Source organism: Heterodontus francisci, chromosome 6, assembly GCF_036365525.1.
Source record: "Heterodontus francisci isolate sHetFra1 chromosome 6, sHetFra1.hap1, whole genome shotgun sequence".
Classification (NCBI taxonomy): domain Eukaryota; kingdom Metazoa; phylum Chordata; class Chondrichthyes; order Heterodontiformes; family Heterodontidae; genus Heterodontus; species Heterodontus francisci.
Window position 1 is genome coordinate 89782233 of NC_090376.1, and position 19996 is coordinate 89802228.

Consider the following 19996-nt stretch of genomic DNA (forward strand, 5'->3'; position numbering starts at 1 on the left):
AGGTGAGCAGCTGTGTAAACAGTGCAGGCTTAAATGCTGGAAGCAAGTTAAACAGACAGCACTCGCAAATACCTGCTCCTGTCAATCAAAGCAACTGGTATAAATAACAGAGTGTCTTAAAGCGGAAACTGCAAAGTCATAGAACAGCAGAAAGATGGATACCTAATTCCTCAGCATGAACTGGAAGGAACTGTTTATGCTAAGAATGCAGTTATGCTTCACAGGCTAAATAATTGTAGAACCAGAAAAACAGGCTGTAAAATTACTAAATTACTAATAGCAGTTGGAAATGAGGGATTACACAGAATCAACACCTCTGGGCTATCCGATGAGGACCAGAAAGATCCCGCAAAGACATGGAAAGTGCCAGAAGATCAGCTGTAATTACGAGTGAATTGTACAGGCAACAGCCACAGGAATCAATAGACCAGTTCATCAGTAGATGCCATAGCAAGGGCAACGAATACGACTTCACAGAAACTGAGCTGGCAGACTGAATAATGGGGCTGGTGATCGTATCAACACCCTTTGAAGCATTCCAGAAAGACCTCTTGCGGGGAAAAAGAAAGGTCACAGCATTGATGTGCTACTGGAAGATGACAGGTAATACAAAACCATTGTAGCTGGACAACAGCAGCTGTAAGCACTCGTTGCATCCAACAGTATTGGCACCATAATCAGGTTGAAAAGAGCAAGCAAGCTATGTATTAAATGCAGTCTGTCCCACTCACCAGCGAGATTGCCCTACATTTCATGACCCGTGCACGCCATGCAATGCAAAAGGACACTGGGCCTACCTATGCAAGAAGTCTGGCTCTAAAGACGCGGCCAGAAGCCACAGCAGGACACAGACAAACAGAAGACAGGCGTGGCAACAGCAGCAAGGAGAGTGCCAGAGACCTGCATAAATGCAAGCCGATAGATGAAGTCCAGAGTGAAACAGATCTGAGACAAGACTCAACAAGGAGTAATTCTCAGCCAGAAGACGAACAGGCGTTTCACAATTTGAATGTGACACATCATGTCGATGAAGTCAAACAACTGGAAGCTTTCGCCACTATTAACATCATGTGCCCAAAGAAAGCTGGCAAACATACACTCAGAGTTAAGATTGACGCCGGCGGTAGTGCAAATATCCTACTGGTCCGAATCCTGAAAGATATGTACCGGAGTCGTTGGAAATCAATGATACAACTGCCAAGTTATCTGCATGCAACGGATCACCCATTCCTTGCAGTGGCACACTAACAATGCAGTGCAGCGCTGGCAAGTTGGCATGGAAACCACAAACGTTCTACCTAGTTGACACGAGCAGACCAGCAGTGGCAGGACTACCAGCGTGTAAGGACCTCAACAACATGACCATCCACGAGGTCACCAAGGTACCCATTACAGCAGAAGAGACCATGGTACCCACATTGAGACACAGTTCCTCCAGGATCACAGTGGTTCTTGTTTTGAGAACATCAGCCTCTTATCAGAGACGCCATACCAAGAAAATGAAGATCCAAATTCAGATGTTGAAAGTTCTATGTCAACAGGCAGTGTCTATTCGTGCTCCAGTGACTTAGAAGAAGAGATTGATGTTGCAACCACTGGGAAGCAAAAGCAGGCAGTGGGGAGCAGTCCCAAGGGGAAATCTCCAAGGACTGGAACCCACTCGCAGACTCTGGCCGACATCAAACGGTGCAGTCTGGAAACCTAGCAACAGCGCAACTATGCCAGGCCTTCGCTTCTGTTCTCTAAAGAAGCACCAGCACCACAACGTGCCAGAATGGACAGGTACCTCCAAGAGACCAAGTACTCCTCCCCCAACAAGTCCTCGACCTTGAGCCCCAAGCCAGCAGACATGGAGGATGAGGAGAGGTGAAGGACACACAATGTCCTGAAGAGGCAGAGCAGGAATGAGTTGAAGCATTGTCTGTTGGCTCTTCGAGATGAGGTGCTAGAAATTTCTAAGAATGACGAGGCCTGAAAGGTGATCATCTTGAGAAAAGCAATAGAGTATGTTAGCAGGCTGAAGGCAGAGCAACAGAAACTGAATACAGAAAGGGAGAAACCTCAGATAAAACAGCAACAGCTGAGCTGCAAATTCTCCCAGCAAGAGTTGTCCATATGGTTTGACAATATATGGATTTTTGAGCCTCTATAGTTTTTTTAAAATTTTATTTAGAGATACAGCACTGAAACAGGCCCTTTGGCCCACCGAGTCTGTGCCGACCATCAGCCACCCATTTATACTAATCCTACACTAATCCCATGTTCCTACCACATCCCCACCTGTCCCTATATTTCCCTACCACCTACCTATACTAGGGGCAATTTATAATGGCCAATTTACCTACCAACCTGCAAGTCTTTTGGCTGTGGGAACCGGAGCACCCGGAGAAAACCCAAGCAGACACAGGGAGAACTTGCAAACTCCACACAGGCTGTACCCAGAATTGAACCTGGGTCGCTGGAGCTGAGAGGCTGTGGTGCTAACCACTGCGCCACTGTGCCGCCCAAGTTGTACAGTTCATGATCTCTATATCTGTGTAAATAATTGTGATATCCAATGGTCCATGTTTTTTACTTTTAGCCTACAAGATTTATCTTTTGGAAAGAAGGGGGATGTTGTACGATTATCTTTAAGAGTGATGTCCCTTTAAGGTCTTAGTATACTAATGAGCTAAGTACCAGGACATGTGACTTGGAGCCAGAGTCACTCTGCAACTGTAACACCCAGAGTAAGGTTCTGTAAATAGTTAGCTCTGTACTGTATATAATCGTCTAGCTGTAAATAAACCTGTTTGAGATCTTCAACCAGCTGGACTCCACGAACCTCATTTTATGCTGCATCAGACAACATAAAGAACTCATTACATCCTGGTTACTTTAACTCCAGTATCTGCCAGAATATGTCTTGTGCCGGCCTAGCTGCTTCAGTCATTTCTTCAGTTGATGTACTCTTATTGTGAAGTAAAACGTAACAAATCTGTTACCTCAATAAGTAATACTAAATTGAAAGTATCCTGGCTTGCCACTAACTGAAGTATTTAGTGAAGAATGCCTCCAGAATTGTGGCAAGGAATGGTTACTCTCAGACAAATTATTAACAGTTGCTTCTTGCAAATTGAAGACAAGAATACACACAGAGCTCTTTTGGGAATCTGGCCTTGTCCTTCAGGATTATCTCCAAGATAATTATGAAGTCAGTTCCAGAAGCATTTACGCTAATGCTTTATGGGGGAAATTTTGCATCTAGTTTTGTGATGCTCCTGATTCTTCTGTGGTTAACTTCAATCACTGGAAAATCGTAAGTGCTGTAAATTGGGTAAAATAACCTCCACTCCCATTCATGACATTCTGCTCTGGGATTTGATGAATCTGTAAGCTTTCTAGCATGGTAGCCTCACAGAATTTTAGCTTGTATTTAAAGCAGTTTTTGGACATTCACAAACTTTTACAGACAATACAACTGACCAAAAACCATAGATAATGTTTCCTCCTACCAAAGAAATATTGGAATTGTGACCGTTTTATCTAAATTTGTCATAATGAATGGTATTTTCAAACCCATTTAACATGTCACTGTTCATTTCGATCCAGGGGCCTAGAAATTCGGTCTGTGCGAGATCAAGTAGTTGCCAAGGCACACCCAATATTGGCTTTTGGCCTCATGAACATTAGACTGGCAAGCAGGAGGCATCTCCAGGAAGCTCGCCAGCAAAAGGCTTGTAAATTCAGGCCTTTGCATTGCTGGCAGCGGCCTTCAGGGGAATGCTTTAAAGGGGAAGGGAAAGCAATTGAGAGGGGGTGCGCAGGAGGGAGGAGAGTGAACCAGGAGAGGGCTGATTGGGCAATTGAGAAGGCATTGAGAAGTGGTTGTGATTTTAATATGGAGCCAGAAAGATAGCCTGCCCTTCCCAGCTCCATATTTAGGGTATTTTTAAAATATTTACCTTTTGGTGACAGCCTGCAGCAGTCCCTTTAAAACCCCCAGTTAGGCCACATGCAGAACTGGTTTTCCTGAATGTAATTCGTCAGGCACAGGCTACAATGAGGGCAACCCATTTTTGCTCGGGGGCGGTTTTTAATAGTATAGATTTTAAAACAAATGCTTGTCTTATGAAATTAAATATGCTGGTTAGAACATTCCGTTGGTACTGAGAATATGTGCAGGTCAAATAAACTGGACTATTTCTCTGTAGCCTGTATCCGTGTTGAATAATCTATTTCTCATTATCATTGCAACTGAGCACAGTCATCTAGTTTGATAAATGGTACTTCTTTTTTCTTTTGGGCCTCCTTATCTCGAGAGACAATGGATACGCGCCTGGAGGTGGTCAGTGGTTTGTGAAGCAGCGCCTGGAGTGGCTATAAAGGCCACTATAAATGGTACTGCAATAAACTATAAACCCAGTATTCAGCATTTGTGCTCTTAGTTTGATGTCGGAACACCCTGAAACCAGGTGTTATTGCTTGGACATGGAGTCAGATAAACCAGACTGCCTGTTGTGTGAGGTGTACCATTGTTCCCATTGCCCAAGAGTTCCAATGTGTTGATCTGTGACTGAGGACTGAGATGTAAAGTAAGTTATTTTCCAGTTCAGTATATCCATTGTACTGATGTGTTTGCTTTCTGTTGATAGTTGAGAAAGAAACAAGTGTATGTGGAGAGGGTGGAGAGACTGCAACAGGCCTTGACACAGCTGCAAGCAGCCTGCGAAAAGCGGGAGCAGATGGAACGGAGGCTGCGCACATGGCTGGAGCGAGAACTGGAATCTCTTCGAGTGCAACAGGTACCTACCAGCTGCTTTCAAACATCCTTTTTATGTCAGTAAAAAGTTCAGTGGATCATCAAATCATTTATAAGAACAATACATTAGAAAAGTGTACAGTTTTAAGAGGCAGTTTTAATTGTATAAGATGCAAAGATTGACAAGTTAATAGTTGTTTACATTTAGGAAATTCCTAAACTGTCGGCTTTCTCCAACATCAGTCACCTCTGTCAATATGAGGATTTTCTGCTCAACACCAGTGATGAATCTGTAAGCTTTCTAGCATGGTAGGATCACATGGAGCCATTGCCTGCATTGCGATCAGATCACAAACAATAGAAACTTATATTTATTTAGCGCTTTTCATATAGCAAAATGTCCCAAGGCACTTAACAAGAGCTTATCAAACAAAATTTTGGTACTGTGCCACAGAAGTTGATAGTAGGACAAATGACCAAAAGCTTTGTCAAAGAGGTAGATTTTGAGGAGCATCTTAAAGCATAAGAGAGAGTAAAGAGGCGGAAAGGTTTAGGGAGGGAATTCCAGGGCTTAGTGCCAAGGCATCTGTAAGTAAAGCCGCCAATGGTGAACCAATTAAAATTGGGGATGTACAAGATGCCAGAATTGGAGGAGTGCAGAGATCTCAAAGGCATGTAAGGCTGGAGGAGGTTACAGAGATGGGGAGGTGTGAGGCCATGAGGGTTTTGAAAACAAGGATGAGAATTTTAAAATTTAGGCATTGTTGGACCAGGAGCCAGTGTAGATCAGTGAGCATGAATGATGGGTGAACAGGACCTGGTATGAGTTAAAATACTGGCAGTAGAGTTTTGAATGAGCACAAGTTTACTGAGAGTGTATGATGGGAAACATACTAGGAAAGCATTAGAATAGTCAAGTCTAGAGGTAACAAAGGCATAGATGAGGGTTTCAGCAGCAAATGAGTTGAGGCAGGGGTGGAGTCGAGTGATGTTACGGAGGTGGAAGTAGGCAGCCTTGGTGATGGAACCAATAGGTGGAGGAAAGCTCATCTCAGGATCAAACACAAAACCAAGGTTGTGAACGGTCTGGCTTAGCTTCACATAGGGAGTGGGATGGAAACGTGGTCAGGATTTCAGAGCTCAAGATGGGGACCAAAGACAGTGGCTTCGGACTTCCCAATACTTAGTTTGAGGTAATTTGTGCTCATCCAATACTGGATATCAGAGCAACAATGAGACAATGGAAGGGTCAAGAATGGTGGTGGTGAGAGAGATCGGAGTGTCACCAGCGTACAGATGGAACCTAAAGTGTTTTTGGATGATGTCACTGAGGGGCAGCATGTGAATAGAAGGGAGCCAAGGATAGATCCTTGGTATTCTAAGTGGAGCAGATAGAGAACATTTAGTCCACTGCAACTTAAGAACAAAACTAAATGTGATCATTGACATTCTATGGAAATAATAGGTTCCAGCAGTTATTTTAGTTGTAGATAATCAGATATATTTTTCGATATTGTCCTGGCCCATATTTATCCCTCAATCAACATCACAGACTTATTATCTGAGCATTATCACATGGCTGTTTGTAGTGTGCAAAATTGGCTGTCCTGTTTTCTACAATACAACAGTGACTACTCTTTTTTTTTTTAAAAAAGTACTTCATTGGTTGTAAAGCACTTTGAGACATCCTGTTGTTGTGAAAGGCACAAGATAAATGCAAGTCTTTCTCCAGTTGCTTATATGCTTGAAAAGGTTGTTATGAGTATAAAATGAAGAAACCAATTTTATACTTGCATCTGATTTTTCATTTACATTGCCAACTTGCAAAAAATATACCTAAACAACTTTAACCTGGGACTGAACACAAGAATTAGGAGCAGGAGTGGACCATATGGCCCATCGAGCCTGCTCCACCATTCAGTACAAAATGGCTTATCTTGGGCTTAAACTCCACTTTCCAGCCCACTCACCATATCCCTTAATTCCCTGAGAAACCAAAAATCTGTCTATCCCAGCCTTAAATGTGTTCAATAATGGAGCATCCACAACCCTCTGGGGTAGAGAATTCCAAAGATTCACAACCCTTTGAGTGAAGTAATTTCTCCTCATAGTCCGAAATGATTGTCCCCTTATCCTGAGACTCTGTCCTGTGTTTTAGATTCCTCAACCAGCAGAAACAATCTCAGTGTCTCCCCTATCCGGCTCCTTCAGAATCTTGTATGTTTCAATGAGATCACCTCTCATTCTTCTAAACTCCAGAGAATATAGGCCCAATTTACTCAGCCTCTCATCATAGAACAACCCTCTCATCCCAGTGACAAATTTAGTGAACCTTCACTGTACTGCCCCAATGCAAATATATCCTTTCTTAAATGTGGAGACCAAAACTGCACACAGTACTCCAGATGTGGTCTCAGCAAAACCCTGTACAATTGTAGCAAGACTTCTTTATTCCTGTACTCCAATCCCCTTACAATAAAGGCCAACATGCCATTTGCTTTCTTAATTGCTTGCTGTACCAGCATGCTAACTTGCCATGCTCCTTTTACAAGCACACCCAAGTTTCTTTGAACATTAACACTTACAAGTTTTGCACCTTCTTAAAAAAAAAATTCTGTTTTTCTATTCTTACGACCAAAGTGAACAACTTCACACTTCCCTACATTATACTCCATCTGCCATTTTGTTGCCCACTCCCTTAACCTGTCTATATCACTTTGCAGCCTCTCTGTGTCCTCCCCACAGCTTACCTTTCCACCTAAATGTGCATCATCAGCAAACTTAGATATATTACTCTCTGTGTCTTGATCTAAGTCATTAATATAGATTGTGAATAGCTGAGGCCCCAGCACTGATCCTTGTAGCACTCCACGATTCACTGCCTGCCAACTTGAAAATGCCCCGTTTATGCCCACTCTTTGTTTCCTGTCTGTTAACCAATCCTCTATCCATGCTAATATATAAAACCCCCAACTCCATGAGCCCATTTCTTGCCTATTAACCTTTTGTGTGGCACCTTATTGAATACTTTTTGGAAATCCAGGTATACTACATCTACTGGTTCCCCTTTATCTACACTACTCGTTACATCCTCAAAAAAAAACTCAATAAATTTGTCAAACAGGATTTCCCTTTAGTAAAACCATGTTGACTTGTTCTAATCACACTGCGCTTTTCTAAGTGCATTATTAAGACTTCCTTAATGCACCTGTTTTCTCTCTCCCTCCTTTCCTGAAAAGCAGTGTAACATTTGCCAACTTCCAATCTGATGGGACCATTCCCGAATCTAAGGAATTTTAGAAAATCATAGGGTGTAGGCCATCAGGTCCCGGGGCTTTGTCAGATTTTAGTCCCTTAAGTTTCTCTAGTATCTTTTCTCTGCTGATATTAATTTCCTTAATTTCCTCACTCTCTTTTTAGCTCCTAGGTTACCATCTATTTCTGGTATGAAACTTGTGTCTTCCACTGTGAAGACAAACTCAAAATATTTGTTCGATGCCTCTGTCATTTCCTCATTCCCCATGATCATTTCTCCTGTCTCTGCTTCTAAGGAACCAATGTTTACTTTAGATACTCTCTTTTTATATACCTATACAAGCTCTTACAAACTGTTTTTATATTCGTGGCTAGTCTACTCTCATTCTATTTTTTCCTTTTTTATCAACTTTTTGGTGGCCCTTTGCTGGTTTCTAAAATAGTCCACCCAATTCTCAGACATGCTACTCTTTTTTTTGCAATATTGTAAGCACCTTCTTTTAATATAATACTATCCTTAACTTCCTGAGTGAGCCACAGATGGCTCTTTCTTGCTGAAGTTTTGCTTTTCAATGGAACGTATTTTTGTTGAGCATTTAGAATTGTTTCTTTAAAGGTTTCCCACTGTTCATTTACTGTCATACCTTTTAGTCTATTTACCCAATTTACCTTAGCCAGTTCTCCCTTCATGCCTATGTAATTGGCTTTGTTTACATTTAAGATTCTTGTTTGTGATTAGCATATGTCACTTTCAAACTTAACATGGAATTCAATGGTATTATGATCACTAATTCCCAGCGGATCGTTTACTATAACATTACTAATTAACCCTGCTTCATTACACAATACTAGATCTAAGATAATTTTATACCTAGATGGTTCCACAAAGATGCTCCAAGAAACTGTCTCGAAAACATGCCACAAACTCATCTTTTAGACCACTCATGCCAATTTCATTGTCCCAGTCTATATTGTTACGACCAGGTGAGAAAGGTATCTAGGGATTTCTTTCAGCCTTCACCCGGTCTTATTGTAACAGGATTTAATTTTAAACACACAGTGTTTTGAGCTCCCCCTTGGTGAATCCTTGGTGAAGCTTTCCAATTATAAGGCAAAGAAATTAGCACAAACAGGCTTTCTTAGGTTTAAAGAAGAAAAGTGAAATTTATTTAAACTTAAACTCTAATTCGGTTAACGCCTACGGATACACACCACACCCCACGTAAGCATGCATACATGATGCACACATGCAAATAGAGACAGAAAAGAGCAGAAGAAAAAATAAAGTGGAGAGGTTTGAGGCAATATCTAAAGAGTTTCTTTATTCTTTGTTCTCACTGTAGTCCTTTTGTAGGTAGTCTTGCTTTTCGTTGGGGCCTAGTATTCTTAAACATTGTTCACTGTAGGAGAGTTTTCTCTCTTGGGGTTCATGTGTCTTTAATGGGTCTTCAGTTCCGTGAGAAAGAGATGGGAGCAGACAGGAGAGGGATGTTCTCAGTCCAGGAGCAAACAGCTTTCTGGAGTTCAAATTCTCTGTGGCAAGTTCAAGTTCAAAAAACTCCAACAGCCAGTTAGTCATGTGACTAAACTGGTCTGACTATATCTGTTTGTGTATTGGGCCATTTTAGCAGTTAACCTGGAATGCTAGCCTCTCCACCTTCAATGTCTGGTAATCAAAAGTCCATTGTGGATTAAATTGGAGCAGGGAGTGACCAGTTTGTCCTTTCCAAGTACTCTCTGTTACTATGCAAATGTCTTTCCAGTTGAGGGTCTGATTTTTTTTTTAAACAAGTTCTTTCTTTACTCCAGTAACAGTTTAAAAATCAATATTCATGTGGCGAAATTAATGCCTCATTCTTGGCAGTGGGGGGCCTGCATGACTTTATGAAGATGTAAGTCCCCCATAATTATTATATTGCCTTTGTTACAAGTTCAAATAATTTCTTCTTTAATGCTTTGCCCAACGGTATAACTACTGTTAGAGGGCCTATAGTGTAGGATAGTGTCGAACTTCAAATGGAAATAGACAAGTTGGTGGAATGGGCAGACAGGTGGCAGATTAAGTTCAATGCAGAGAAATGTGAAGTGATTCATTTTGGTAGGAAGAACATGGAGAGACAATATAGAATAAAGGGTACAATTCTAAAGGGGGTGCAGGAGCAGAGGGACCTAGGTGTATATGTGCATAAGTCATTAAAGGTGGCAGGACAGGTTGCGAGAGTGGTTAATAAAGCATACAGTATCTTTGGCTTTATTAATAGGGGCATAGAGTACAAGAGCAAGGATGTTATGTTGAAATTGTATAAGACACTAGTTCTGCCTCAGCTGGAGTATTGCGTCCAGTTCTGGATGCCGCACTTGAGCAAAGACGTGAGGGGATTGGAGAGAGTACAGAAAAGATTCACTAGAATGGTTCCTGGAATGAGGAATTTCAGTTATGAAGATAGATTGGAGAAGTTAGGATTGCTTTCCTTGGAGAGGAGAAGGCTGAGAGGTGATTTGATAGAGGTATTCGAAATCATGAGGACTCTGGACAGAGTAGATGAGGAGAAACTGGGATTGAGAACTGGGGCGGCGCAGTGGTTAGTACCACAGCCTCACAGCTCCAGGGACCCGGGTTCAATTCTGGGTACTGCCTGTGTGGAGTTTGCAAGTTCTCCCTGTGACCGCGTGGATTTTCGCCGGGTGCTCCGGATTCCTCCCACCGCCAAAGACTTGCAGGTGATGGGTAAATTGGCCATTGTAAATTGCCCCTCGTGTAGGTAGGTGGTAGGGAATATGGGATTACTGTAGGGTTACTATAAATGGGTGGGTCTTGGTCGGCACAGACTCGGTGGGCCGAAGGGCCTGTTTCAGTGCTGTATCTCTAAATAAAAAATAAATAAAACTGTTCCCACTCGTGAAAGGATTGAGAACGAGAGAGCACAGGTTTAAATATTTGGTAAGAGAAGCAAAAGTGACATGAGGAAAACTTTTTTACGTAGCGAATGGTTAAGGTCTGGAATGCACTGCCTGAGAACGTGGTGGAGGCAGGTTCAATTGAAGCATTTAGAAGGGAATTGGATAGTTATATGAACAGTAAGAATGTGCAGGGTTATGGGAAGAAGGCAGGGGAATGGAACTGAGGGAGTTGCTCTTTCAGAGAGCCGGTCCGAATGGCCGCCTTCTGCACTGTAACGATTCTGTGATAAACTACTCCATGCAGTGTTTATTGATGCTTGCTATTCCTAGGCCAGAATTTTATGTTGGGCGGGAAGCACCGGCCAAAAAGTTGGGGATGAGCTTGCCTTTGCCGGGCCTGGGAATCGTACTATGATTTTATGGGGCCTCTGGTGGGACTTCTGCCCATCCGAGGCAGGAAGTCCCACCTCCAAGAGCTGCCAGCCAATCAGCGGACCGGCAGCTCTCAATCCCAGCAGCACCACTGGAGTGGCCACTGCTGGGACAGCAACCAGGAAGTGGAGCAAGAGAGACGCAGGCCCCAGGGACAATCGGCCGGGCCACGGCAAGTTGAGGGTGAGCGGTTGTGAGCAGGTGGGGAATGTATTTCAGTAGGGTAGGTTGGGCCGTTGAGGGTGGGGGGAAGGGGGCCTCCGTGGGGCAGAGGGTGCACCATCAGGAGGGGCCCACCCCAGCCCGCAAGGAGGCTGCCAGGTTTTACTGGGTGGCCTCATGGGGTGGGTGCGGAAGCGGGAGCCTGAGCCACCCGCCCGGCCACTGGTAAAATACCAGTGGCGGTGGGACGAGGCCCTTAGGTGGTGGTTAAATGGCCTGGGACAGGCGGGCCTTTTCTCACCGCTGCCCTTCATAAAATTGCAGCAGGGGCGGGAAGGTGACGGGAACTCAATTTTGGTGGGGGTGGCGGGGTGTAAAAGTCCGGCCTAATTTCCACCCATACTGATTCTATTTCATAATCTGCTGAGGCCAGATTCTTTCTCACCAACATCCTTATATCATCCTTTGCCATCAGGGCTACCCCTCCTCCTTTGACATTCTGTTTGTCTTTCTGAAATATTATGTACCATGGAATATTTATTTCCCAACCTTGATCACCATGTAATCATGTCTCTGTAATGGCAATTAAATCTAAATCATGTTCTTCTATTTGTGCCATCAGTTCATCTATCTTATCGCAGATGCTTCTGTGCCCAGCCTGTTGTACTCTCATAAGGAGGTTGTACTGATAGACCAGACTGACATGCTTCCAAAGTTAGAGCTGTGTGATATTCACTAAAGAGGAGATTTGCAAAATCGTTTTTGAGTTATTATTCTTGTGAAGAAAATAGTTGGTTGTAACAATCCGTATAAATACTGCTAGCCTGGTCACTGTGCAGCTAATTATACAAAGATGCACACCTGCCACAGAACTTCACCCGACCGGAGCACATATCAGAAATTGCAGGTCTGCTCTCCAGGATTTTCTGTCCAGTTTTGGGCTCCCTTTAGGAAGGGTGTTGAGGCAAATGGAGAGGACACAAAAGAGATTCACAGAAGTGATACCAGGCATCAGAGGTTTTAATTATGAGGACAGATGAAAGAAACTGGGGCTCTTTTCCTTCTAGTAGAGAACATTTAAGAGGAGATCTGATCAAGCTTTTCAAGATGCTCCAGGATTTTGATGAGATAAGTCGGGCAGAAACTATTTCCAATACTCAGTGAGTTGGTAATCAAAGGATGTAAGTTTAAGATTGCATAAAAAAGAACATCGGAAATGATGATGAAAGCAGAATCCACCTTGGCTTTTAAAAGGGAGGTGGGTAAAATTTTGAACGATGGGGAGAGGAAGCAGCCAGAGGTCGTGGTACATATCAGTACCAATGACATAGCTAGGAAAAGGGATGAGGACCTGAAAAGCGAATATAAGGAGTTAGGTTGTAAGCTGAAAGGCAGGACAAGCAGAGTAGTAATCTCAGGATTGTTACCGGTGCCACGTGCTAGTGAGGCTAGAAACAGGGAGCGAGTGCAGCTGAACACATGGCTACAGAGCTGGTGTAGGAGGGAGGGATTCAGATATGTGGATCATTGGGATACCTTCTGGGGAAGGTGGGACCTGTACAAGAAGGACGGGTTGCATCTGAACTGGCGGGGCACCAATATCCTGGGCGGGAGGTTTGCTAGAGCTCTTCGGGAGGGTTTAAACTAGTTTGGCAGGGGGATGGGAACCGGAGCCACGGATCAGTGGATGGGGTAGCTGTTGAACAGGCAGATACCGAGTGCAGAGAGTCTGTGAGGAAGGTTAGACAGTTGACGGGGCAAAGTTGCAGCCAGTATGATGGGTTGAAGTATGTCTATTTTAACACAAGAAGTGTCAGAAATAAGGGTGATGAACTTAGAGCATGGATCAGTACTTGGAGCTACGATGTTGCGGCCATTACGGAGACGTGGCTATCACAGGGGCAGGAATGGATGTTGGATGTTCTGAGGTTTAGATGTTTCAAAAGGAACATCCTGTGCTGTAATTTTCTTTGTTCTTTAGAAAATAGGCGACATGTTTAGATAGAGGATCTGGATCGGCGCAGGCTTGGAGGGCCGGAGGGCCTGCTCCTGGGCTGTAATTTTCTTTGTTCTTTGTTCTTCTTTGAATAGGGAGGGAGGTAAAAGAGGTGGGGGAGTGGCATTGCTAATCAGGGATAGTATCACAGCTGCAGAAAGGGAGGTCGTCGAGGAGGGTTTGTCTACTGAGTCATTATGGGTGGAAGTCAGAAACAGGAAAGGAGCAGTCACTTTGTTGGGAGTTTTCTATAGACCCCCCAATAGCAACAGAGACACGGAGGAACAGATTGGGAGGCAGATTTTGGAAAGGTGCAGAAGTAACAGGGTTGTTGTCATGGTGACTTCAACTTCCCTAATATTGATTGGAACCTCCTTAGTGCAAATAGTTTGGATGGAGCAGTTTTTGTCAGGTGTGTCCAGGAAGGTTTCCTGACTCAATATGTAGATAGGCCGACTAGAGGGGAGGCTATGTTGGACTTGGTGCTTGGCAACGAACCAGGCGAGGTGGCAGATCTCTCGGTGGGAGAGCATTTCGGTGATAGTGTTCACAACTCCCTGACCTTTGCTCCTATCCCTCTCCATGACTGTAGTAGACGGGATGGGAAAATATTTAATTGGGGGAGGGGGAATTACAATGCTATTAGGCAGGAACTGGGGAGCTTAAATTGGGAACAGATGTTCTCAGGGAAATGCACGACAGAAATGTGGAGGTTGTTTAGGGAGCACTTGCTGCGACTGCTGGATAGGTTTGTCCCGATGAGGCAAGGAAGGGATGGTAGGGTGAAGGAACCTTGGATGACAAGAGATGTGGAACAGCTAGTCAAGAGGAAAAAGGAAGTTTACTTAAGGTTGAGGAAGCAAGGATCAGACAGGGCTCGAGAGGATTACAAGGTAGCCAGGAAGGAACTGAAGAATGGAATTAGGAGAGCTGGAAGGGGACATGAAAAGGTCTTGGCGGGTAGGATTAAGGAAAATCCCAAGGCGTTCTACACTTGTGTAAGGAACAAGAGGATGGCCAGAGTGAGGGTAGGGCCGATCAGGGATAGTGGGGGGAACTTGTGCCTGGAGTCGGAGGAGGTAGGGGAGGTCCTAAATGAATACTTTACTTTGCTTCAGTATTCACTAGTGAGAGGGACCTGGTCGTTTGTGAGGACAGCGTGGAACAGGCTGATATGCTCGAACAGGTTGAGGTTAAGAGGGAGGATGTGCTGGAAATTTTGAATGATATGAGGACAGATAAGTCCCCGGGGCCAGACGGGATATACCCAAGGATATTACGGGAAGCGAGGGAAGAGATTGCCGCGCCTTTGGCGATGATCTTTGCGTCCTCACTGTCCACTGGAGTAGTACCGGATGATTGGAGGGTGGAAAATGTTGTTCCCTTGTTCAAGAAAGGGAATAGGGATAACCCTGGGAATTATAGACCAGTCAGTCTTATGTCGGTAGTGGGCAAATTACTGGAGAGGATTCTGAGAGACAGGATTTATGATTATTTGGAAAAGCATGGTTTGATTAGGGACAGTCAGCATGGCTTTGTGAGGGGCAGGTCATGCCTCACAAGCCTTATTGAATTCTTTGAAGATGTGACAAAACACATTGATGAAGGAAGAGCAGTGGATGTGGTGTACATGGATTTTAGCAAGGCGTTTGATAAGGTTCCCCATGGTAGGCTCATTCAGAAAGTGAGGAGGCATGGGATACAGGGGAAGTTGGCTGTCTGGATGCAAAATTGGCTGGCCCATAGAAGACAGAGGGTGGTAGTAGATGGAAAGTATTCAGCATGAAGCTCGGTGACCAGTGGTGTTCCGCAGGGATCTGTTCTGGGAACTCTGCTCTTTGTGATTTTTATAAATGACTTGGATGAGGAATTGGAAGGCTGGGTTAGTAAGTTTGCCGATGACACGAAGATTGCTGGAGTTGTGGATTGTGTGGAAGGCTGTTGTAGGTTGCAACGGGACATTGACAGGATGCAGAGCTGGGCTGAGAAGTGGCAGATGGAGTTCAACCTGGAAAAGTGTGAAGTGATTCATTTTGGAAGGTCGAATTTGAATGCAGAATACAGGCTTAAAGACAGGATTCTTGGTAGTGTGGAGGAACAGAGGGATCTTGGGGTCCATGTCCATAGATCGCTCAAAGTTGCCACCCAAGTTGATAGGGTTGTTAAGAAGGCGTATGGTGTGTTGGCTTTCATTAACGGGGATTGAGTTTAAGAGCCGCGAGGTTATGCTGCAGCTCTATAAGGCCCTGGTTCGACCACACTTGGAATATTGTGTTCAGTTCTGGTCGCCTCATTATAGGAAGGATGTGGAAGCTTCAGAGAGGGTGCAGAGGAGATTTACCAGGATGCTGCCTGGACTGGAGGGCATGTCTTACGAAGAAAGACTGAGGGAGCTAGGGCTTTTCTCATTGGAGCGAAGAAGGATGAGAGGTGACTTGATAGAGGGGTGCAAGATGATGAGAGGCATAGATAGAGTGGATAGCCAGAGACTTTTTCCCAGGGTGGAAAGGGCTATCACCAGGGGGCATAATTTTAAGGTGATTGGAGGAATGTTTCAGGGAGATGTCAGAGGTAGATTCTTTACGTGGGTGCGTGGAATGCGCTGCCAGCGGTGGTAGTAGAAGCAGATACATTAGGGACATTTAAGCGACTCTTGGATAGGTACATGAATGATAGCAGAATGAAGGGTAGGTAGTTAGTTTGATCTTAGAATAGGTTAAAGGTTCGGCACAACATCGTGGGCCGAAGGGCCTGTACTGTGATGTACTGTTCTATGTTCTATGAAAGGGTACTGGGGAAAGGGCAAGGGAGTGGAACTAAGTGGATTACACAGCAGAGGCTTGCTGAATTGGAAAGCCTCCTTCAGTACTATGAAATTATCCAATTCTGTTTGCTCTGTGCTGTGTGGATCACTGAATAGCAATTAACAGCAGAATGATTTTTCTGCTTCCTGTCCCAAGAACCCAGCAATTTCTGTCATAACTGCTGCCCTTTCTGAGATTGGGTAGCAGTTTGGGATCAAACCTTGGACCTTTCTGGTCTGTTGTATTCAGCACCATGTAACATTGTGTATTTATTCACAGCCATGGCAGGCTTGCTGGCAGATCTAATGGCTGAAATCACCCAGTTCACTGTTTGTTTTCAAGCTATGCAGGACTCCGTGGAACAATCCTACAAGTTAAATTATTCAGAAATTTAGTTTCAAATTTAAAGAAAAGATACAAGGACTGCAGTTTAATCGAGTTTCTTTTAAATGATGGAGGATTTTAATAGGGCGAGTGTAGAAAGACTAATTCCTCTGGTTGGGGAATGAGCAACAAGAAGAGTCATCAATTTAAAAATGATCACTGATAATGAGGAGAGAGGTTAGGAGAAATGTCTTTATACAAAGGGTTGTTGCAGCATGGAATGTTTTATCACAGGGTGTAAATGAGGTATTGACCATTGCATCATTTAAGAGAAAAATGGATACACATTTAAAGCAGAGGAAAATAGAAAGCTATGGACAGAGATTAGGCCAAAGGCCTATCAGACTTAGATTGCTCTAGCAAAAAATTAGTATAGGCATGATGTGTGGAATGGCTTTCTGTGCTGTAAATTTGAATGGTTTTATGTACACCCACTGGAGCTGGAATTTTTAATTATTCTCTATATATGAGAGCTTGCCTGCTGGGATTGCATATTGGGAAATCATAGTTGCACTCCACATAGTTTCCCACCCATTCATTTTAATGTGCTGCTGGTGGGTGAAGCATGAAGAAAAGTAGGCTGTGTAAAATCTAAACTATTAGGACCATAAAGATCCAGAACTTTAGCTATATTTGCAGCCCAGGTGATCATTTTTGAAACAAAATGTCCTGTTGAAAGATTAATTTACTGGTAAATCATCAAAAACACCAAGATCTAGCTTGGCTGGTGGTGAGAAGAGCCCTCCCTGTCAGATCCTTCCTGCACGCCTGGAGTCTCGCACCCTCTGCACAATGCCCTCGAAGTGGCTGTGGTGGGGAAGAGACGGTTGCCCACCTCTTTCTGGAATGTGGCTTTGCAAAGCAAGTGTGGAAAGAGATGCAGTGGTTTTGGTCAAGGTTCATCCCAAGCAGCTCTGTAACACAAGAGTCTGTGCTCTACAGGCTGTTCCCAGGGACGCACACCGAGACAAACATCAACTGCTGCTGGAAGACTATAAACTCGGTGAAAGACACCCTTTGGTCTACCCGAAACTTGCTGGTCTTCCAGAGCAAAGAGTTGTCCACGACCGAATGTTGCGGCACATTCCAAGGTCAGGACTACGTGCTGAGGGACGCACTAAAGCTTGGGGCAGCCGCAGCAAAGGCTCAATGAGGAAAGACCACTGTGTAAGGTCCCCCCACCAAGGTGAACTGAGGGGCTGGACCAATGAAAAACCCCTCAACTGTATCCAGAAAATATTTGGTTTGCTGTAAAATGTACATAGCATGTAAAATGAAATGGAAGGGTTGTGAGGCAACTCACTCCTGTATTGAAGGAAACTGATCGCCTTTGCACTCCTTGTATTTTTTGACTTTTTGGAACTGTTTGGTAATGTATTTTTTACAGTTTTTTATGAATAAAGTATATTTTGGAAATTAAAAAAAAGTAAATCATCAAAAACAGTTCAACCAGCTTTGAATGTATGTTCAGTGTCAATTCTGAGGTGTTGATTTGCCACTGAGAAACATCACGGCTGGATTTTTAGCCCTCACTGGGGCCAGGTATGGAAGGGGGAGGGCACTAAAAATAGCGTGACCAGCCTGCATGCCAGTTCCCTGGCTCCATCCCGCCCTTGAGCCATTGTCCTGGAGGTGGAATTGGGGTGGAAAGCGGTGGGTGGGTGGGTAAGCAGTGTTACTGCACATGGTGGGTAGCCTATTGAGCTTATTAATTGCCACTTATGGCCAAAGACCAACTGGGATTTTCCAGTCGGCCTCTAGGTTCCTGCGGCAGCCTCCCGGTGGCAGGACGGGGGGCCAGCACTCCAAGCAGGTTTGGAGGCCCTCCCTGCAGTAGCAGTCATAGGCCACCCTGTAGAAGGGTTCCTCCTACCCCACCTTCGAAAGTGCTAGACCCGCTGCAAAGGCCATTTTTGTTTTTCAAATTTTTAAACAGTTGGAGAGAGGGTGCCTCCATTTTGAAGCGCCTTCTCCCAGTCTTACCTTCCATTGCATCCTGCTGCTGCTTTCAAGCTGGAAGGCCTCTGATTGGCTCTTCACCTTGGAGAGCCCACCTGCTGTCCTTAATTGGACGGCAAGCTCACCCCAGCCCATTAATTGGCCGCATCAGGGAAAATCCAAACAGTGTGGGCTTCTGACCCCCACTTGAGCCTGACGGCAGGGTTCAGAAGCCCACAGGGAAAATCCTGCCCCACAACCCACAGCCTGCAGTCAGAAGTGCTGTGTGGATGTTCCATCTTTGCCTCCTGCTGAAGTCCCCAGCATCACAGATGCCAGTCTTCAGCCAATCCGATTCACTCCACGTGATATCAAGAAACGACTAAAGGCACTGGATACTGCAAAGGCTATGGGCCCTGACAACATTCCAGCAATAGTACTGGAGACCTGTACTCCAGAACTTACCCCGTCCTTAGCCAAGCTGTTCCAGTACAGCTACAACACTGGCATCTACCCAGCAATGTGGAAAAGGGCCTAGGTATGTCCTGCAAACAAAAGGCAGGGCAGGTCTAACCCGGACATTTACTGCCCCATCAGTCTACTGTCAATCATCAGTAAAGTGATGGAAGGTGTCGTCGGCAGTGCTATCAAGCGGCACTTGATTAGCAATAACCTGCTCAGTGACGCTCAGTTTGGGTTCCGCCAGGGCCACTCAGCTCCTGACCTTCTTATAGCCTTGGTTCAAACATGGACAAAAGAGCTGAACTCAAGAGACGAGGTGAGAATGACTGCCGTCGACATCAAAGCAGCATTTGACTGAGTATGGCATCAAGGAGCCCTAGCAAAACTTGAATCAATGGGAATCGGAGAAAACTCTCTGCTGTTTGGAGTCATACCTAGCGCAAAGTAAGATGGTTGTGGTTGTCGGAAATCAGTCATTTCAGCTCCAGGACATCACTGCAGCAGTTCCTCAGGGTAGTGTCCTAGGCCCAGCCATCTTCAGCTGCTTCATCAATGTCTTTCCTTCAATCAGAAGGTCAGAAGTGGGGATGCGCGCTGATGATTGCACGATGTTCAGCACCATTCGCGACTCCTTAGATACTGAAGCCGTCCGTTTAGAAATGCAGCAAGACCTGGACAATATCCAGGCTTGGGCTGATAAGTGGCAAGTAACATTTACGCTACACAAGTGCAAGGCAATGACAATCTCAACAAGAGAGAATCTAACCATCTCCCCTTGACTTTCAACGACATTACCATCGCTCAATCCCCCACTATCAACATCATGGGGATTACCATTGACCAGAAACTGAACTGGACCAGCCCCATAAATACTGTGGCTACAAGAGCAGGTCAGGGGTTCGGAATCCTGCGGCGAGTAAC

At 44.6% G+C, this 19996-nt stretch overlaps 1 protein-coding gene across 6 annotated transcripts in view; it reads left to right on the top strand.

Moving 5' to 3' along the window:
* The window catches only part of amotl1 (angiomotin like 1), a 187524-nt gene that overhangs the window by 130903 nt on the left and 36625 nt on the right, over positions 1 to 19996 (top strand). For all 6 annotated transcript variants that reach the window (XM_068034020.1, XM_068034019.1, XM_068034016.1 and 3 more), the window contains exon 8: positions 4635 to 4784. In XM_068034020.1, the coding sequence (XP_067890121.1) occupies positions 4635 to 4784 (150 nt within the window). The remainder of the gene's footprint in view (positions 1 to 4634; positions 4785 to 19996) is intronic.